Source organism: Stylophora pistillata, chromosome 4 (assembly GCF_964205215.1).
Source record: "Stylophora pistillata chromosome 4, jaStyPist1.2, whole genome shotgun sequence".
Classification (NCBI taxonomy): domain Eukaryota; kingdom Metazoa; phylum Cnidaria; class Anthozoa; order Scleractinia; family Pocilloporidae; genus Stylophora; species Stylophora pistillata.
The window spans coordinates 28,998,161-29,016,506 of record NC_142522.1 but is presented as its reverse complement, the minus strand read 5'-3'; the positions used below and the strand labels follow the sequence as shown (position 1 = coordinate 29,016,506).

Sequence of the window (18,346 nt, the reverse complement as noted above, 5' to 3'; positions counted from 1 at the left end):
AACCCGCAAAATCACTATAAAATGTTTCTAATCTTACCATTAGGGTCAAAACTCACAAGTTAAACTTACCTCACTCCAGTTTATTTTCTTCTTTAAATATTTGCTATTTCTTTCTTTCATTTCAGTTGCTGCGAAGCTCTCTCGTCAATCATCGAATCCAGGCAACGATCGCGCGAGAGCTGGGACTGGACAAGCTGATAAATTTTGGAAACCAGGTGTGTTAGTCCTAATAGTTTCTCTCTATTGTATTACAGGCACACTCAGTGTACGTCTACTTGTTCAGTCAACTAGCAAAATGATGTCCATATGACACTCTTTAAGATTTTCTTAGGTTTCAAGGATGTCATGTTTGTAGCAATTGTGTTACAGCCTTGATTTCAAGTTGAAGAATCATTTAATGTTCAGGCTCACAGTTGTTAAAATTCTCTTTTAAGCCCGAGCTTAAAATTGCCTTCTATAGTGATCCGATTTTTATTTCTCATGTCCTTACTTTGAAAAAAAAAAAAATGCAATTGAGGATGATTCTCGTCATGTTTCATTTCCTATCGTTGTGTTTCGTACACCAGGGAATGAATTCCTATCGGGAGAAGCTTCTTGCAGATATACTGGAAGGTAAATTTTTTTCAGTTTTATCCAGCCAGGTTTAGTCCAATACTTTCCCTAACCCAAACCCTTTTATTTTTAATCTTAGCTTTTGTTGCTGCCCTGTACGTGGATAAAGGTTTACGATACGTGGAAACGTTTTGCCATGTCTGTCTCTTCCCACGGCTCGAGGTAAACAAACTTGCTACTAGTTGTTGTTGTTGTTTTTTTTTGGGGGGGGGGGGGGTCAGATTTACATTCGGTTGCTACTTGAAGATGAAATCAGTGTTCTTTTTTACTATGGGACGATCTGTTTAGGGCTAGTTTGAATCAAGGGTGTGGTTTTTAAAGTTATAGCAAATTTCATATGATTTCGTGTGATTGGTCCAAAAAACTCACGACACCCGCTCAACCAGTCAAATCCAATACTCAGTCAGTCGCTTTTTTCCCCTTCTTTCAGTTCTCATTGGCTCCTTGTGATATCTATCTTTGGTCTGATTGGCTCTTGTGAACAGCCTCGTTTAAGGGATGAAAAACGTGTCAACCAACTATTGGTGACATCCACGAATGGCCGAATTAAATTGACTGACGTAATGTTACTTGTCACCTTTACGGTCTTACTACAGAACCCTTTCCTCATCTTTGGATTTTTATTTCACCGCGGCTATATAGTAGCTGATTAGTGTAGCTTTAAAATGTCAGCTCAACTCAAGGTTCAAAAGAAAAATCGAGGAACCTTATTACGCTTTGTTTCTCGATTTTTATTCGAAAAATGTGATTGTTCAGCCAAACCACTTCCCTCTCTCTTTTTATCTTAACGTGCGGCATGAACGACACACATTTCTGTGTTGACCCTAATTCATGTTTCAAAGAAAATTGTCGACTCTTGTTTCTCTAGGAGTTTATTATTAATCAAGATTGGATGGATGCCAAATCACAGTTACAGCAGTGTTGTCTGACCTCTCGTGAGCAAGGAAAAATACCGGATCTTCCACAATACAAGTGAGTGGAACATTCCCATCGAGGCCTATCTTCCACAAAACCCACAAGTTTATATGTTGCATGTTGACGTTTCCGTAACTGAGGGTATGAAGGATTCTTCTGGGCTTTCTGATGAGTGTCGAGTGCCGAACCTTTCAAAACCCTGAAATTTGCCGTCTAAAACCAAAAAAAAGAAATAATTTGGATATATCAATACGGTTGAAATGGTAAATTGGCCACCGTAACGATTACAAAAGCTGACGTTTCGAGCGTTAGCCCTTCGTCGGAGCGAAGGGCTATCGCTCGAGACGTCAGCTTTTGTAATCGTTACGGTGGCCAATTTACCATTTCAACTTTGTTGATATATCCAAATTATTTCGTTACTCCCACCGACGCAGCCCCAAACAGTTTCTTTCGAAACTATCAGCCTTTATTCAAAAAAAAAAAAAAAACAGTGGACAACATACTTGTAAATGTACGTTTACTTTTCTGTGAATGAAAATATTCCCCGCAAGTCAATACGATAACCTGAAGCCTTTCGACATATCCATAAGCATCCGTTTCTTTGGGCTCTCGAAATCACTGACAGAATATTAAAACCATGACTATCCCTGAATGAGCCTCCATACCCTCTGTCACGGTTACGGTCAGTAGATGCAAGAGAAAAATTTTGAATAGAGTCTGTGAAAAGAAGTAACCGGCTCTTTTGTGGGCCTCTTTTATCCTTTGTCACAACCAACTGAGAGCTGGAACATACAAGAGCATCCCATATTTGGTAATCTTACCGAGTTTCATTTAGCTTGGGTTTTTCAGCCGAGATAATGAGATTTGCAATTTCAAACGTGTTTCAATGATTTATCTTTCGTTCTTTTCCCCTTGAAGAGTACTACAGAACAGGGGTCCTGCTCATCATAAACGTTATACAGGTAAGTTTGAACGGAAATGAAATCCAGCAAACCCGAACAAACACAAAGATTTGCATCAAAGGTATTCAGGCATTTAGGTAGGTCAAAAATAGAAAGTCCTGGATTACAAAGCGCATTTGAGAGTAAAATAACTTCGAACAAACACCTTTTCATGGCAAAAATTGAAATTTTGGGCGTTGATCGTGAAATGAAAATTTAGCGTACTAGGTCATGGATTTATGATTACTGTTGCCTCATGAACAGTTTGTTCTTCTGGAATAGAATAAGGATCATAATGCAAATGAAAGGAACGGCTTTGCGGTGCTTTATTGCGTCTCAAATCGATTCTAAGGGGAAGGTTTTCTTCATCGTTGATTGATCACATAGATCTTATACTGCGTTAAATTATTGGTTATTTGAAAGCCTATCGCGGCAAGGAAAGTCCGAAAACACTTTGATTAAAACTCGCTAAATTTCGTCCGCCATTGCTCAGACTACAACTACTGAGCCAAAGATAATTTTCAGCGTCTTTTCCATTGTGACATCACATTATTCCTTTCATCGACGCGCTGTCGAAGTAAATAGTGGATTGAGTGGCGATCTTCTCGAAAATTGTCGCTGTTCTTCGTTTTAAACGACAGTAATGGTTCTGTTTCTTCCGACGAGGGGTCCATACCTTTCTTTAAAAAAAGCGAAACATTTTTTTTTGTCTTTTTCCTCAGTTGCTGTTTATTATAAAGGAAGAAGAATGGGCTCTGGCGAAGGCAAGAGGTACTCGTAGTATGATTTCATTAATTACAGCCAAACTGTGTCAGAGGTCTTCCAGCGATTTTGTGGGATTCTCAGTTGAGACTCCTCTTCTGATAAATTCTACGCTTCTGACATCTTTGTCAAAACATTCAAAAGTTTTTTTTCATAACCAGATCTGCTCAAGGTAACAACATGATTACACTGCACATTTATAAATCTCTTCATCCTTGTCCCATTAATTTTTCAGTCTTGGGCCATAACGCGAATCTGCGAACCCTTCTTAATTTTTTATTTGTCCCACCCTAAAGAAGTGTTCCATTTCTGAGAGACGAATCATCATACGAATCATCATACGATAGGAGGCAGTGTGGCCGAGTGGTTAGAGTGTCGGACTTGTACTCCGCCGCTCCCGGGTTCGAGTCCCACCCTGGCCACTGGATCTGTTTCACGGTAGCCCCGAGTTCAGATCCTTGGCCACGCTTGCAAATAGCCAACTGGTTTGCCTCCGGCCGGTTGGGGTTCTTAATGATGTTCTTAATGATGTTATGTTCAATTTAGACCATTTGTTTCATTTGTTCGCAAGGACCACAATGGAAACTACTGGTTCATCAGTAATTGTGTAATCCTATAAAAAGACTTTTTTTTTTCATTGCTCGTCTTGAATGAGAAAGTTATCTTAACTTTCAGTCAGTCCAACACATGAGCTCTTTTTTTTTTTACCTCACTTATAATTTAACTTATAAGTTTATTTTATCTTCATCTCGCTGTAGTATTCAACAAGCAGAAATGGCGGCAGCAAAGGATGCTCTGGCATCTCGTGAGTACTTTTAATGGATATCGTCATTTGATTATATGATGATGAAATTGTAATTTGACAAAATGGTAACATTACAGCATTGTAGAAAAGCAAGATAGTGCCACAGTAACATGATGAGAAAATGGTAAAATGGTGACATAACATTGTGAACTGTGTAGCAAAAGAACATCCTTTTAACTTAGCACAGGATTGTAGAAAATTGTTCATGGTAACGTGGTAAAATGGAGATGACAAACTCACATTATAATTTGTATGATAACATAGTAAAATCTTTATGAGGTAACACATATGCATTATTGACCAAGAGTGAGGCCAAGATTATTAGTGGATATTTGCCGAGTTCTTTTTTTTTTTTTTTTTTTTGCGTTTTTACTGACCGAGACGAAGTCGAAGTCCATTATAACAGGAAAAGAGGACAAGGCTAAAATCTAATCATCTTAGCCGAACAAGCTTGTTCAATTAAGGATTTAATCTATAACAAAAAGATTTCCCTTAATTAAGAATCAAGAATTACTTGTTTATTTCGACATATAGGAAAGAAAGCCAACTGTTTTTTAGCACAATAAAGGATCGTTCATGTTTTCTTAGGCCCCGTCCACACCTATCCGGATATTTTTGAATCCGCAACTTTTTCTTTCCGGATACGGCTATCGTCCACACGTATCCGGCGAATTCGCAAGCAAATCCGGATATTTTTTATCTGCTCTCCAGAGTGGAAATTTTTGAATCCCATAACATTTTGGATACGTGTGGACGGTCGAATCCGGATATTTTCTGACGCGATGACCTCACAAAATTGGCGCCAGTGTTTACCGCGCAAAGTTAATTATGACCGCCGATCAAAGGCAAATAGTGACTTACGAAGCGATCAAAAATATTGCCATATTTACTCTGGCACGACTCCCAGTCAATGTTCTCCATAGATTTTGCGGCTTTGTACTATATTGTCACGTTCAATAACAACTCTACCTCGTCGTCGCTCCATATTAATGATTCTGGTTTGTTCCCCTCATTCTTCTTAGCTTTCTTACCTGATTTCGACATGTTTTTAACTGTTTGAACTGGTGCACGTAAACTGAAACATCGAATTCCCGCGGGTGCTAAATGCTTAGCGCATGCTCCGTAACCAATATATAGAGTCATCCTGGGTACTAGAGTGAATTCGGATACGTGTGGACGGGCGAATTCGATTTGAATACGCCGTGATCACATAACGTGTGGACGCGGATATTTTCGTATCCGGAAGGAAAAAGTTGCGGATCAAAAAATATCCGGATACGTGTGGACGGGGCCTTAGTCTGACTGCCTTCTACCACTTTTAGCGACTCCATCGCCGACACTATGAAGATAAAAATATGATAACGCCGGGAGGCGGTTAGCTCAATGGATAGTGCGCTGGACTGTTGTGCGGGAGGTCGAGGGTTCGAGCCCCGGCCGGACCAACACTCAAGGTCTTAAAATAATTGAGAAGAATATGCTACCTTTCTATAACATCAAGAAATGGTTAGATATTCTAGTCTTCTTGGATAGGGACGAATAAATGGAGGTCCCGTCTCCTACAGGGTTAGGGGTAGGAGACGTTAATTTCCCACGCACGAGATTACTGTGTGATGGATGTCCTCCCCTGGGGTGGGATGGGTGAGATTTATTGGGTGGACTACTCGCATGGTTCGCATATGTTCCGTTCTAGTCCTACCCTACTGCGGCAATGCAGTGAAAATGGTTAGAAAAGAAAAACAACACTTTCACGTGGTGCGAAGTTGCAATGATAAAGTTATGACGATGAATACAGGTTTATATCGCCGTGACAACATTTAAAGGAAGAATGGCTACACGACAAAACGATAAAAGCAACTGAACACCTGCGAACTACTCATTTCATCGCGTGTACACGGATTAAAATTTCACTAAAATTGTTCTCTGATATGTGTGGTTTTTTTTTGGTGGTAGACTATTTCCCAGAGCTGGCTAGACAGAAGCGTCTTCTTGACCGAAAACATCAGGGGCGACGGCGAAACTACTGGAACAAAGTACCGCGTAAAGAATCGGAGGAAAAACGCGATCGTGAAGAGGACGTTGAAGTTTTACCTCGTTGGGAAGAAAAGGAAACTTTCGAAGAAGACGACAACACAGATGTAACACAAGAAGAATGTCAGCCACAAGAACAGTAAAAAGACTTTTCTGTTAAAACGCTAACTGTATTGTCACTGGTGTAAAGACGGGGGGGAGGGGTTATGGGTGACGTGACCTCCAGGAATCTTAATTAAATTAGTAAAGGAGGCGGAACGAAACGTAAAAAAAAAAGATTCCTGTAAGGGGAAAATTGCGCGAAAAACTCCTTGGAAAACAAAATAGTTAGCCCGAGAAAATCACTGGATTCCCTTCCAAACGTTGTCAGTTGGAAGTTAAATATTTTTTCAAATTTTTATTATGACTGTATTTATAGTTTTAACCAACTTCTAGCGAAGAAAATATTTCAAGTAAAATTATTTTTAAGTAAAGTTTATTTATTACAGAGAACCTATAAAATATCTAAAAGTGCATTTAAAGCAAAACACTTTTATTACGTTTATAGAAAGAAAAAAATTATATCATGGATATATGTTTTAATAAACGGTGCTTTAAGAGACACAGAGAATGATGATTGATAGAATTTCAGTGTTTGTAGAGTATTTCTACGGAAACTCAATTTTTTTAAAATTTCTTTCTGAGTGATTTTCTAATTTTCTTAAAACGGAAAAAGCTCCGTCCGCTCGATTCCGTAAAATTTTTCGATGTCCGTCAATTTACGTACGATTCTGACCAACTTCAGACGGTTCTGACATTGTTGGATAGTTTCGTCTGATATCAGATTGTTCTGTCCGACTTCCGATTATACATGCCATTAGAAACAGCGCGTCACCCAAGCCGAAAATAGACTGGACACTGTAAGGTACTTGGAAGGGGAAGTCTGGTTTCGATAAACAAGACGCCTGTCGTTTAGTGCGGCTTCGCAAGGTGAACATCAGTGCGAAACGAACACTAACTATTTTGAATTTAGATATCGGTTTACGTTTTGCTTAAAAAATGCCGCTCCTGTTTACAAAGAAATGACACGTGATTGTTTCACGAGAACTCGTCGTAAAATGTACTTTGCCTTGAGAAAAACATGGAATCCAGCGCTCTAAGAATATTTAAAGTAAGTCAGGAACACACCTGCTCACGTTACTAACAATATTAACAACAACAGCAACAACTAATAGACAAACCAATCAAGCAAATCAATAAGATCTGTCCTTTTAAGTACTCCGTATCAACTGTTTCTACACACTACCTTTCTATGCATTTTTGGGTGCATCTTAAAAAAGTCAGTGAAGTATTGAAATCTGAATGTATTAAAAAAAAATTCGTTTTAAGCAGGCAATCGTTTCAAACTGACGAAATTTTTTTTGTACACTACACAAGTAATTATTTTGAATCAATCTTAATTACACCTTGTGTAGTTCTTATCAACATACTGATTTCTACTTCACTTGACTTTGTGAAAAGCAAACTGACCTCTGCCAGATGAGATTGTTAATTTCTGTTTGATTTGAAATATTTCTTTCCTTGCTCAATATTGTGAAGCACATTTGAGCATATCCAAAATTAAAATGTAGTAAAAAAATATTTCACATTATTATTATTACTATTATTATTATTATTACAACCCTCTGACCTCATTTTAGAACAAAAACTCTATTGAATATAACTTGCACATTGTAGAGAGGCTAGGAAGGCTTTTAGAACTAAACCAAAGTACTTTTATTCCAATTTGACCTTGTTATGAAAGAGGTCTATTGCATTGCAATATCATTATGTAATCAACAGTTTTCAAGTATATATCAAGAGTATTAATTGCTTATGCACTTTACTTGGCAAATAATTCATGGGTGTATGATGGCAAGAAAGAGAGAGAGATAACTGAGAAATGATGCTGGTCAAGACTGTGAGGAACTTAACATCTCAGGTAGCTGTGCTTCTGCAAGGAATCACAGACCCTAAATGTCAATTGGGCAATTGCAATGAGCTTCTTATTTACTTGTTGTTACATTAAGTTATGTTAGAACAAGAAACATAACCGTGACAGAGCTCAACAACATCGCAACCAGTGGGTCGCCAAAGTGACTAGATTTTACACAATGGCAATTACCTTTTTGTGCTCAGTTCCCAGCTGGCCACTAAGATTTTTTACATTTGTATTTTCAATTTCCTTAGATCCCTTGTGATTTTCTCATTTCTGGAAACTGGGATCTGGCCATTTAAGTGAGTTCTCAAATATAGTCCCGTAGATGATGTTTCAGTAAGTGAAAGCGTTACATCAATTCCGCAACAGTAATTTCCGGTCACTACAGGATTATCTGCAAAGATTTTTCAGCCTTTGTGACCCTTTTTTCGAATTGAAGTGAAGTTGGTTTGTCTCCTTTCAAGAGCAAATGTGTAGCTCCAAATGGAAAAAAAAAATTACCGTAAGTAGATAGAAGATCGTCGAAGGGTTTATCCCATATCATGTCTTGAAATGAATCAATAGTTGTTGCGGATATCTCACGCTTAGTTTTTGGCTGATGAAAGCCTTTCACAAACCACTCCGTCTCCTATGGCGTTCCATTTCCGCCAAAATTCAATGTTCTATTTTACATCGTACTTTCCACAATATTTTTTACATTTTGCGTTTTTCATTCGAGTTTGCACTGGCGATTCAACTTTTTTGCATTCAACATTCAACGTTTGTTTATGCAACCTTTAAGTTATCGCTTTCGACATTCAACTTTTTAGAGGCAACAGTGTAGTTTTCGAATTCGACCCTCAAGTTCAGTGGAATCCACTTTCATGTTCTCGCATCCAACATTTAGCATTTGTCCTTTAAGTTTTGGCTTCCGACCTCCGACTTTGGGTTGTGTACTTTCAAGTTTTCGTTAGTGACTGAAGGAGATCGTGGGCGCAATCGCCCTAAGCTACCCCTGCTCAAAAGGTGGACGATAGGGACGAGAGAATTCCCAGTTGAGTGGACTCGGGAGACCTTTCTCCACTCCCCACCAGACCAGACTTCGCCAACAGGTAGAAGATGGCCGAGTTCTTTAGTTTAGTGGGGCGTTTGTGACTTGTTTGCATCTCTTCAGCTAATTTAGCTTACATTTTCCCGAAATTGTATTATCATTCACAAGTTCACAAGTGCTGTTAAACTTTGAATCAATATACGAGTATGTACACATAAATGATGCAATCTCTTTCTTAATGATTTTGTTATAACTACATGTAAAACTACAACTTGCAGGTCAATGGTTTATCGCTGAGTTATGAATGTTCTCTGGATATCTTTCAGAATGATAACAAGATGCGAGTCATTCAAAGCCTTATTATACATGATGCCATCGGGAAGCCCAAAATACTGTTAGATCAACTAAGGCAAGGGCTACACACTCTGGAATTTGGGTCCAGAATGCAGCTACATCCTCAGCTTTTCAAAGAGCTGTTTGTGGCAGGAGAGAAGGAAATTCAGGGTTCTGATGTCAAGGGAATATTGATGTTTCCATCAGAGATGAGTGATGCTGAAAAAGACATCATGGAGCACATGACTAAGTTTATATTAGGTGCAACACCAGATGTCCTTAAGTCATTCCTCACCTTTGCTACTGAGGCACCCTGCTTACCGGATTTTGGTTTAGGGAGGATCAGGATCGAATTTGATGATGTAGATTCCATTTTATCATCTACTTGCACAAAGAACATCACCTTGCCAAGAAATTTCCCAGACAAGGACACCTTCCTGGTTGCACTTCAAGCAGGTTGTGATAATTGTGGGAAGGCATTCACCAGTATTTAAGGATCTCTTTATGGCATGTTACATCAGTAGTTAAAATTTAAATTTTTTCTGTTTTAATAAACACTGCAAGAGTGGTGCAAACCTTCTCAAGGTTCTTATGGTGATAATGATTCTAAAAGTTGAAACCAAAGGACCTATTTGAAAGGTATGGATCTTTATTTGAACAACACAGTGACTGTTGAATTTGTGGTGAAATAATTATGCAAAAAATTGCAATTTATTGTTCCAGTTCTAAAGATCAAAAGAAGTTTGTGAAAATTGTTGTTACTTTAAATAAACATATGACTTGTTTGTTTTTTGTTTGTTCATGTTTCATTTCTTCACTAACTCCTGATGGTGTTTCTTTTTACAATAAGTTGGTGATTTCACTGAATACTTCAACCCCCTCTAAGTATGTTAAATTGTCTGTTAGTGGTAGGAGATGCATTTCCTCCTCAGTGAATGGACAGTTTTTGTCCGCAACTTCAACATAATCAGGGCATTGTTCTGAGATGGGACCTTGCCAATCAATCCCATAGTTGCTATAATCGCCCTAAAAAGAAAATGATAATAGTAAGCAATTTGTTACATACTTGCTGCCAAAGCATTAACCCTAACATCATGCACTGTTGGAATGAGGATAGAAATTGTTCTTCATAGTTCTTGCATATTATTTGACACAAGTAATGCTGATTAAGTGATTAAACCAAACATGTTTCATACCTGGAACACTTCACCTTCAGGACCAAGAAATCCCAATGCCTCTTGCAGTCCACTAATCCAAAACTGCATAGCTGTTTTGTTTCTTTCTGTACGTAATGGATGGTGAACCCAAGCATCTTTCCAATTACTCAGATGTCTGTTGATGATAGGCAGGAACATGCAATGTAGGCACCAGAGGTGACAATCATCATCTGCATTTAAGACATACTGGTGTTCCAGGGTATAGAAGAGTTCATAGAAGAGGCAAAGGCAACCATCATATACGTCTCTCCGAAGTCGTTCAATCCTTTGATTGTGTGTACTCTTTCCTAGTGATTGCAAAGCATACAACTTTACAGATTGATAAAATTTTATTTTACTTCATTAACCGTAAAACATTATCTAACAATCTGGAGTTGAATACCTAAATGTAAACAGGAGAACAAAAGACACTAAGAGTCATATTGAGTTTCAGTCCCTCATCTCTTTCAGGATAAATTAAAATCATTTATCAGGAGTAATACAATTTATCAAATGTAATTGTGTTCTACGTGTAGCATACCCCATCGATATTACAATCAATCAAATGTAATTGTATTTTACAAGTAGCATACCTGATTGATTGTTTAAAAATAGGGAGCTTGACCTACAGTTGTACTACATGGTTTTTGCTTAAGGCTTATCAACAAGCAACATGGATTTATGGTAAACCTTGACTAGTGTAAGTTGCATACATGTGATATTAGCATGGAACAAGAAAACATCACTGTTGATAGTAAGCAACAGCAGGGGAGCATATGAAAGGCATTTTGTCTATTCTCAGCAAGTTGTTCAATTACCAACATACTCAACAAATAACAACTTGATTTTGGAAGCATGGCAAGGGGAGGGCAATCACCAGGCTGAAACTTAACAACTAGGACAAGCATTCATGAAAACAATGGCCTTTAAACTAAATGAAACTTGTGACTATTTATACAGCATGATTTCTCCTTGCCCAGAAATCCTCAAGATTAGTTCATGATCACAAGTACCTTTTTCATTATATATTCATGCAAAAAGTAGAAACTTTTTTTGAAACCTTTTCAGGATCTAAAGTATATTCTGAATTCAAGATCCCATCCTTTAGAAACCCAGAAAAAGTCATCTAGCTAAGGAAAGATAGATTACAAGTAGCTAGTCCCTACATTTCTGCATGGATAGTAGAGTGAGTGAAACATGAGCAGGCTTAAAAATCATCCCACGCAGGAAAGGAAAGATGCAGGGAGAGAGAACAATGCACTTCACTATTCCTGAGGAAATATGCGGACTACTCATAAACTGACCAAAGGAATAATTCAGTACTCTGTACCTGTAATCATACTTCCCCTGCCTGGCCCTCGCTGTATGTTAGTAAGCATATAGGTTGCTACATCTATATTCTCCCCTCCTTTATCAGAGCGGACCCGAGATGGAAGGCCATACTCTGATACAGCTTCACGAAAGCATGAAAGAACAGTGCTTGCTTTGTTGTCATTTGAGGCCTTCAAATAGACTGGAATTCATGAAAAGCCATCAATTCCACCATGGATAACAATTCTCCATCTGTTAAAAAAAAAAAATAAAAACTCTTACATAGTTTACATACATGTGTGAAAAACAAGAAATCAAAGCTCCCGTAAGGGTAACCTTAAGCATGTCTGGTGTTACCAGCATTTGTTAAAAAATGGGGACAAGGGAAAAGTTATCCATCTTGATCGATGTCTAAATGCTACTTAAAACACAGTTTAAAAAAAGCCTTGCATCAGCTGGTGTTGTGGCCACAGTTAACATGTGTTTGCTTTTAGGACATAAAGGTGTGTATATTTACAGGTGTCCAATAGCGGAAGGTTGATTGTGTTAAACTTCAACAATACATGACAGTTAGTTACAGCTCCACCCACAAGATCACTGAGAGACTATGACAATGTACACTATAGAACAGGTATTTTCTCAGTACCTTATCAACTTATGGTTCCCATCTATGTGCCAGAGTGAGAGTGGATACCTAACATTGTAATTTCGCCTCCTGGTGGTACTTTTCCATCTCTCCATGATACCAATGGGATGTGTTCGCAATAGGGATAATCTTACTCTTTCTCACTGAATACAAAATCCTTTGCTCTGTAAATAACCTTTGAGCATTCATAAACCCATTCCAGGATGCTGGCTTGAAGCAGTTCGAACGAGCTCATCCAATTGGCTGTCTTCTATAGGACTAAACATACCTGAACCAAAGCAATAGGATAAAAAAATTTCAGTCTTAGTGTTGAGTAATGAATAGCAATGATGATGATGATGACAATACTACTAATAATGTTATTTTAGTACCATTTTGCCATAATTAAATCTTAAGCTAGGCAGAACAGTGACCTAAATTTTTAGTGCAAAGAGAGAGATTTTTATTCTTTATTGCTATCTCATTCTTGATGTTATTAAAATTTAACATTTTAAAAATAAGTTACAAGAACTGGCTATGATATTCTTATATTTTGCATAATCTTGAAGACTTCACATTGCAGGAGGCTGGAGTTGTTCTGTCACATGCCCAATTTCTGTGTTTTACTAGTACTGGGCCTGCAGACATGTAAAACTGCCATGATAATAATAACATTCTTCAGGACTGAGGCTATACATGACATTGTAGCTTGTTCTCAGTAAAGTTATCGGCAGAAAGCACTAAATCTGTGAAGTGTGGATGGTCAACAGCAATAAAGATAATGATGTTATAAAGGTAATGCATTATTTATGGTCTAGATCTCTAAGAACAAGTGGAGGAGAAAATTTTAATTTGCAAATCTAATCACAACTGTTTGGTGAAACAACTACCCAAAGGTATTCCCAGAAAGTGAAATAAACAATTTTAGTAACTACCAGTTAAGTATCTGCAGGATCAAACAATGCTTTTTAATAGCATCAACCCAGGACTAATTAACAATTATTCCACGAGCGCGCATTGGATATGAGATGATAGATAGCCAACGAGGCCCGTAGCGCCAAGTTGGCTATAATCATCTCATATCCAACAAGCGCGAGTGGAATAATTGTTTTATTAAAAACACCCTCAAGAAATTATGATTTTGTGAGAAACCGGATTTTTTAGCTCCCTTTTGATTTTAAGCTGACGCATACGCTTACCATATTTGTAGATTATGGTATATTGGCTCATATACCATAACGGCTAAGCCAATAAAAAGTCTTGAATTGCATTATCCAATGATCCAGTTTTTAATAATTATTATTTAGTTGTACAAAATTGTCCTTATAGTGGTTCATTTTCACTATTTGCCTGATACACTCAACCCAAATGTTGACATTCTCATCTCAACTGTCCTGACACTCACCCCAAGAATTTTACTAATGTCACATACTTTAAACCCTTGCTGAAGTAAAAAATGAAGCTGTTCCTCGCTGATTTCGTAGGAAGGTCTCCCTCGAGTCCCTCTATTATGCAGTGGAGCTTGATATGCACAGTTAATATGGTTTCTTTGATCGATTTCTGCCAACATCCTGTAAGCATGTCCAATCAATTCTGAGACTAGTTTATCTACGTCAAGACTAACAGCAGAAAATCCAACTTGAAAACTATTGGTTGGAAATCTAAACATGGATCTCCAGATCCCCCAAATCTGCCTATAGCACTTATTATATCCAAGACAGCTGAATTCAAATACGCCTTGTCATCAGACATTTGCTGAATCAAATTTTTCAAGATGACACAAATTGATTCAAAGTTTAACAGCACTTGTGAATGATAATACAATTTCGGGAAAATGTAAGTTAAATTAGCTGAAGAGATGCAAACAAGTCACAAACGCCCCACTAAACTAAAGAACTCGGCCATCTTCTACCTGTTGGCGAAGTCTGGTCTGGTGGGGAGTGGAGAAAGGTCTCCCGAGTCCACTCAACTGGGAATTCTCTCGTCCCTATCGTCCACCTTTTGAGCAGGGGTAGCTTAGGGCGATTGCGCCCACGATCTCCTTCAGTCACTAACCAGCGGGTAAAAGTCCAATTCGAAAAGTTGAATGTCAAACGCGAAAACTTGAAAGTACAATACCCAAAGTCGAAGGTCGGAAGCCAAAACTTAAAGGACAAATGCTAAATGTTGGATGCGAAAACATGAATGTGGATTCCACTGAACTTGAGGGTCGAATTCGAAAACTACACTGTTGCCTCTAAAAAGTTGAATGTCGAAAGCGATAACCGTAAAGGTTGCATAAACAAACGTTGAATGTTGAATGCAAAAAAGTTGAATCGCCAGTGCAAACTCGAATGAAAAACGCAAAATGTAAAAAATATTGTGGAAAGTACGATGTAAAATAGAACATTGAATTTTGGCGGAAATGGAACGCCATACGTCTCCGCCTTGAAGGCGTGGGGCATTTGTCTTCTGCGAATTGCATTAGAAGGATTCATTTCCATAAGATCAACAGTGAAAAAGTCAGGATTTATTCAGGAATTTCGATTTCCCGCAATACGCACTTATCGTGACTAGGTACCAACTCCCTCTGAGTTATTTCTAGTGTCCAGTCTATTTTCGGCTTGGGTGACGCGCTGTCTCTAATGGCATGTTCCGATTCTTCCAACTGTTTCGGACGGTTCCATCTTTGTTTCGGACGTTTCCGTTTGAGTTCAGTCCTTATCCCCAGTCCTTATTCACTGTACCTCGCCGTCCCTCACTGGAACATAACTTCTTATGCCATAAACAGACCCAAGAACAGAACAGAAACAACATCAAAGTTAGTGAATAAGAAAAAAGGAATTATGAGACACAAATTCATCGAATGAATATAATTCTATAGGACGATACTTTCACGAGTTTGTTATTTTCCTTTTCTATCAATAATATTGCGAAGACTACAACGTAGTATGTCTAATATGGAAGCAAAGCGATCCAGAGACTGGTACTATCTCTTCGCCACCTCCACTGACCTAATTCAAACGCGACAAAAACATGGGCAATTTTTTGGTCAGAAGTTCATTCCAAACTAAAGACCAAGCCCTCGTGAGACCTAAACTGGAATATGGCAGTAACCTGTGGTCACCTTACACGGTTAATCATCGAAAGCTTTTAGAAGATGTCCAGCGTAGAGCAACCAAGCTCATTTTGAGCTATCCTCGAGACATGTCCTGTACTGAGAGACTAATTAAGCTGAACTTACTACCCTTGGAACACCGCAGAGAGATTTCAGACTTGCTACTATGTTTCAAATCAAGAAATGGTCTGATAATTACCGATATTCATGACTATCTGTGCACCTCTGATCCTCGTTATAAAACTCGTAACTATGATCTAAACGATAAGTTTCAAACACAAACAGGACTACTTAAAATAGGACTGCAGGACTGTGGAATACTCTTCCACCCAATATGAAATGTACAATTTCGCTCTTAACATTTAAATCTAAATTAAATAACATTTTTCTAAACTCGTCTCATACAGTCCTTCAAGTTAGTATTTTATAGCTTGAATTGACTTGCTTTTTTTGTAAACATATTCTAGCCTATTTATTGTGTCTTTTTTTATCGTATTATCGGGGTTAGGTCTCAATTGGGACGAAAGTTCTGTTCCTGTCTCCACCAATAGCGTAACTCCACTTTTTGCATATAAAGCCACACACAACTCACAATTCCTCCATTCGCTCTGACGAAGTTCTAACTCTTTACGGTGGCCGATTTCCAATTTCAACTTAGTTGATAAAACCAAATTACTTTGTTACCCCCACCGACGCAGCAACACAGTTTCTTTAGAAAGTTACCCCCCTTATTAACATGGAGGCAGCTAATCAGAGAAACTTAATATCTCGCACTCTCAGTCAATTTTTCGACAGGCCTGTCCAACTTCTGGCCACCACTGGCCCAGCTGGCAAAGCGGCTACTAGTGGCCAAAATAGCAAAACAGCGTCAAATGGCCAAAATCAAATGGCCAAAATCGCAAGACATCCACTAGTGGCCAAGATGGCAAGACATCCGTTTGTGGTCAAAACGACAAAACAGCCACTAGTAGCCAAAATGGCAAAACGGCCACTAGTGGCCAAAATGGTAAAACCGCCACCAGTGACCAAAACGACAAAACAGCCACTAGTAGCCAAAATGGCAAAACGGCCACTAGTAGCCAAAATGGTAAAACCGCCACTACTGACCAAAATGGCAAACCAGCCATTAGTAGCCAAAGTGGCAAAACGGCCACTATTGGCAAAAATGGCAAAACAGCCACTAGTGGCCAAAATGGCAAAACAGCCACTAGTAGCCAAAATGGTAAAACGGCCACTATTGGCTAAAATGGCAAAACAGCCGGCAAAAATCACTAAACAGCCACTAGTGGCTAAAATCCCTAAACGGCCAGTTGTGGCCAAAATGGCAAAACAGCCACTAGTGGCCAAAATGCCAAAACAGCCACTGGTGACAAAAATCGCTTAGCGGCTACTACCGGCCAAAATGGAAAAACGGCCCCTAGTGGCCAAAATGGCAAACCAGCCACTACTGGCCAGAATGCCTGCACGGCCATTAGTGGCCAAAATGTCAAAACAACAACTAGTGGCCGAAATGGAAAAACGGCCAAAAAGTGGCAAAAACGGCAAAATGGCCACGTCTGGCCAAAACAGCCACTAGCGGCCAAATGGCAAAACGGCCACCAGTGGCCAAAATGCCAAAACAGCCATTAGTGCCAAAAATCACTAAAACGGCTACTAGTGGCCAAAACGCTACAGCTACTACTGGCCAAAATAGGAAAACGACCACTAGTGGCCAAAAGAGCGGCAAAACCGCCATTAGTGGCCAAAATGGGAAAATGGCCACTTGTGACCGAAATGGGAAAACGACCACTACTGGCCAAAAAGGCAAAACGGCCACTATTGTCCAAAATGGCAAAACGGCCACTAGTAGCCGAATGGCAAAACGGCCACTAGTAGCCGAATGGCAAAACGGCCACTAGTAGCCGAATGGCAAAACGGCCACTACTGACTAAAATAGCCAACAGCCACTAGTGGCCAAAATGCTAAAAAAAACAGCCACTAACAGTGGCCAAAATGCCAAAACAGCCACTATTCGCCAAAATGACAAAATGGCGATTAATGGTGAAAATGATGACTACCACTTGTGCCCAACATGACAAAACGGCCATTAGTGGCCAAAATGGCTAAATGGCCACTAGTGGGCAAAATGTCAAAACGGCCACTGGTTGCCAAAATTGCACAACGGCTACTTGTGGAAAAAAATTAAAAAACGGCTACTAATGGCCTAAATTGTAAAACGGCCACTAGTGGCCAAAAGTGCAAAACGGCCATTAGTGGCCAAAATGGGAAAACGGCCACTTGTGGCCAAAATGGCTAAACGGCCACTAGTGGCTATAATGGCGCGACGGCCTCTAGTGGTCAAACTTGTAAAACGGTCACTAGTGGCCAAAAGGGCAAAACGGCCAGAAGTGGCCAAAATGGCAAAACGGCCAGGTCACTAGTGGCCAAAAGGGCAAAACGGCCACTGGTGGTCAAAATGGCTAAACGGCCACTAGTGGCCAAAATTGCAAAATGGCCACTGGTTTCTAAAATGGTACAATGGCCACTTGTGGCCAAAATGGCAAAACGGCTACTAGTGGCCAGAATGGCAAATAGGCTGCTATTAGGTAAAACGGTCGCTAGTGGCCAAATACGGAAAATTACTGCTAGTGGCCAAAATGGCAAAATGACACTGGTGGCCATGATGTTAAAACAACCGCCAGCGGCCAAAAATTTAAATGGGAAAACGGGTACTAGTGGTCAATATTGGAAAAAG

At 39.2% G+C, this 18,346-nt stretch overlaps 1 protein-coding gene and 1 pseudogene across 3 annotated transcripts in view; one reads left to right on the top strand and one right to left on the bottom strand.

Moving 5' to 3' along the window:
* LOC111328883 (ribonuclease 3) overlaps positions 1-10,175 on the top strand; it is a 31,724-nt gene extending 21,549 nt beyond the window's left edge. The window contains exons 31-40 of one of the 2 annotated variants that reach the window (XM_088756158.1): positions 126-215; positions 567-612; positions 692-774; positions 1,481-1,584; positions 2,446-2,489; positions 3,191-3,239; positions 3,989-4,035; positions 5,986-7,213; positions 8,272-8,319; positions 9,377-10,175. In XM_088756158.1, coding sequence (XP_088612284.1) covers positions 126-215; positions 567-612; positions 692-774; positions 1,481-1,584; positions 2,446-2,489; positions 3,191-3,239; positions 3,989-4,035; positions 5,986-6,206 — 684 coding nt within the window. In that variant the 3' untranslated portion in view covers positions 6,207-7,213; positions 8,272-8,319; positions 9,377-10,175. The remainder of the gene's footprint in view (positions 1-125; positions 216-566; positions 613-691; positions 775-1,480; positions 1,585-2,445; positions 2,490-3,190; positions 3,240-3,988; positions 4,036-5,985; positions 7,214-8,271; positions 8,320-9,376) is intronic. The other variant, XM_088756157.1, reaches the window with a different exon arrangement.
* Positions 10,061-14,937, bottom strand: LOC148733233 (uncharacterized; annotated as a pseudogene). The gene is made up of 5 exons (XR_015999738.1): positions 13,866-14,937; positions 12,537-12,804; positions 11,910-12,142; positions 10,580-10,887; positions 10,061-10,409 (listed from the first exon to the last, which is right to left on the bottom strand). The product of XR_015999738.1 is annotated as an uncharacterized LOC148733233 (transcript).
* Between the last annotated feature and the right edge of the window lie 3,409 nt (positions 14,938-18,346).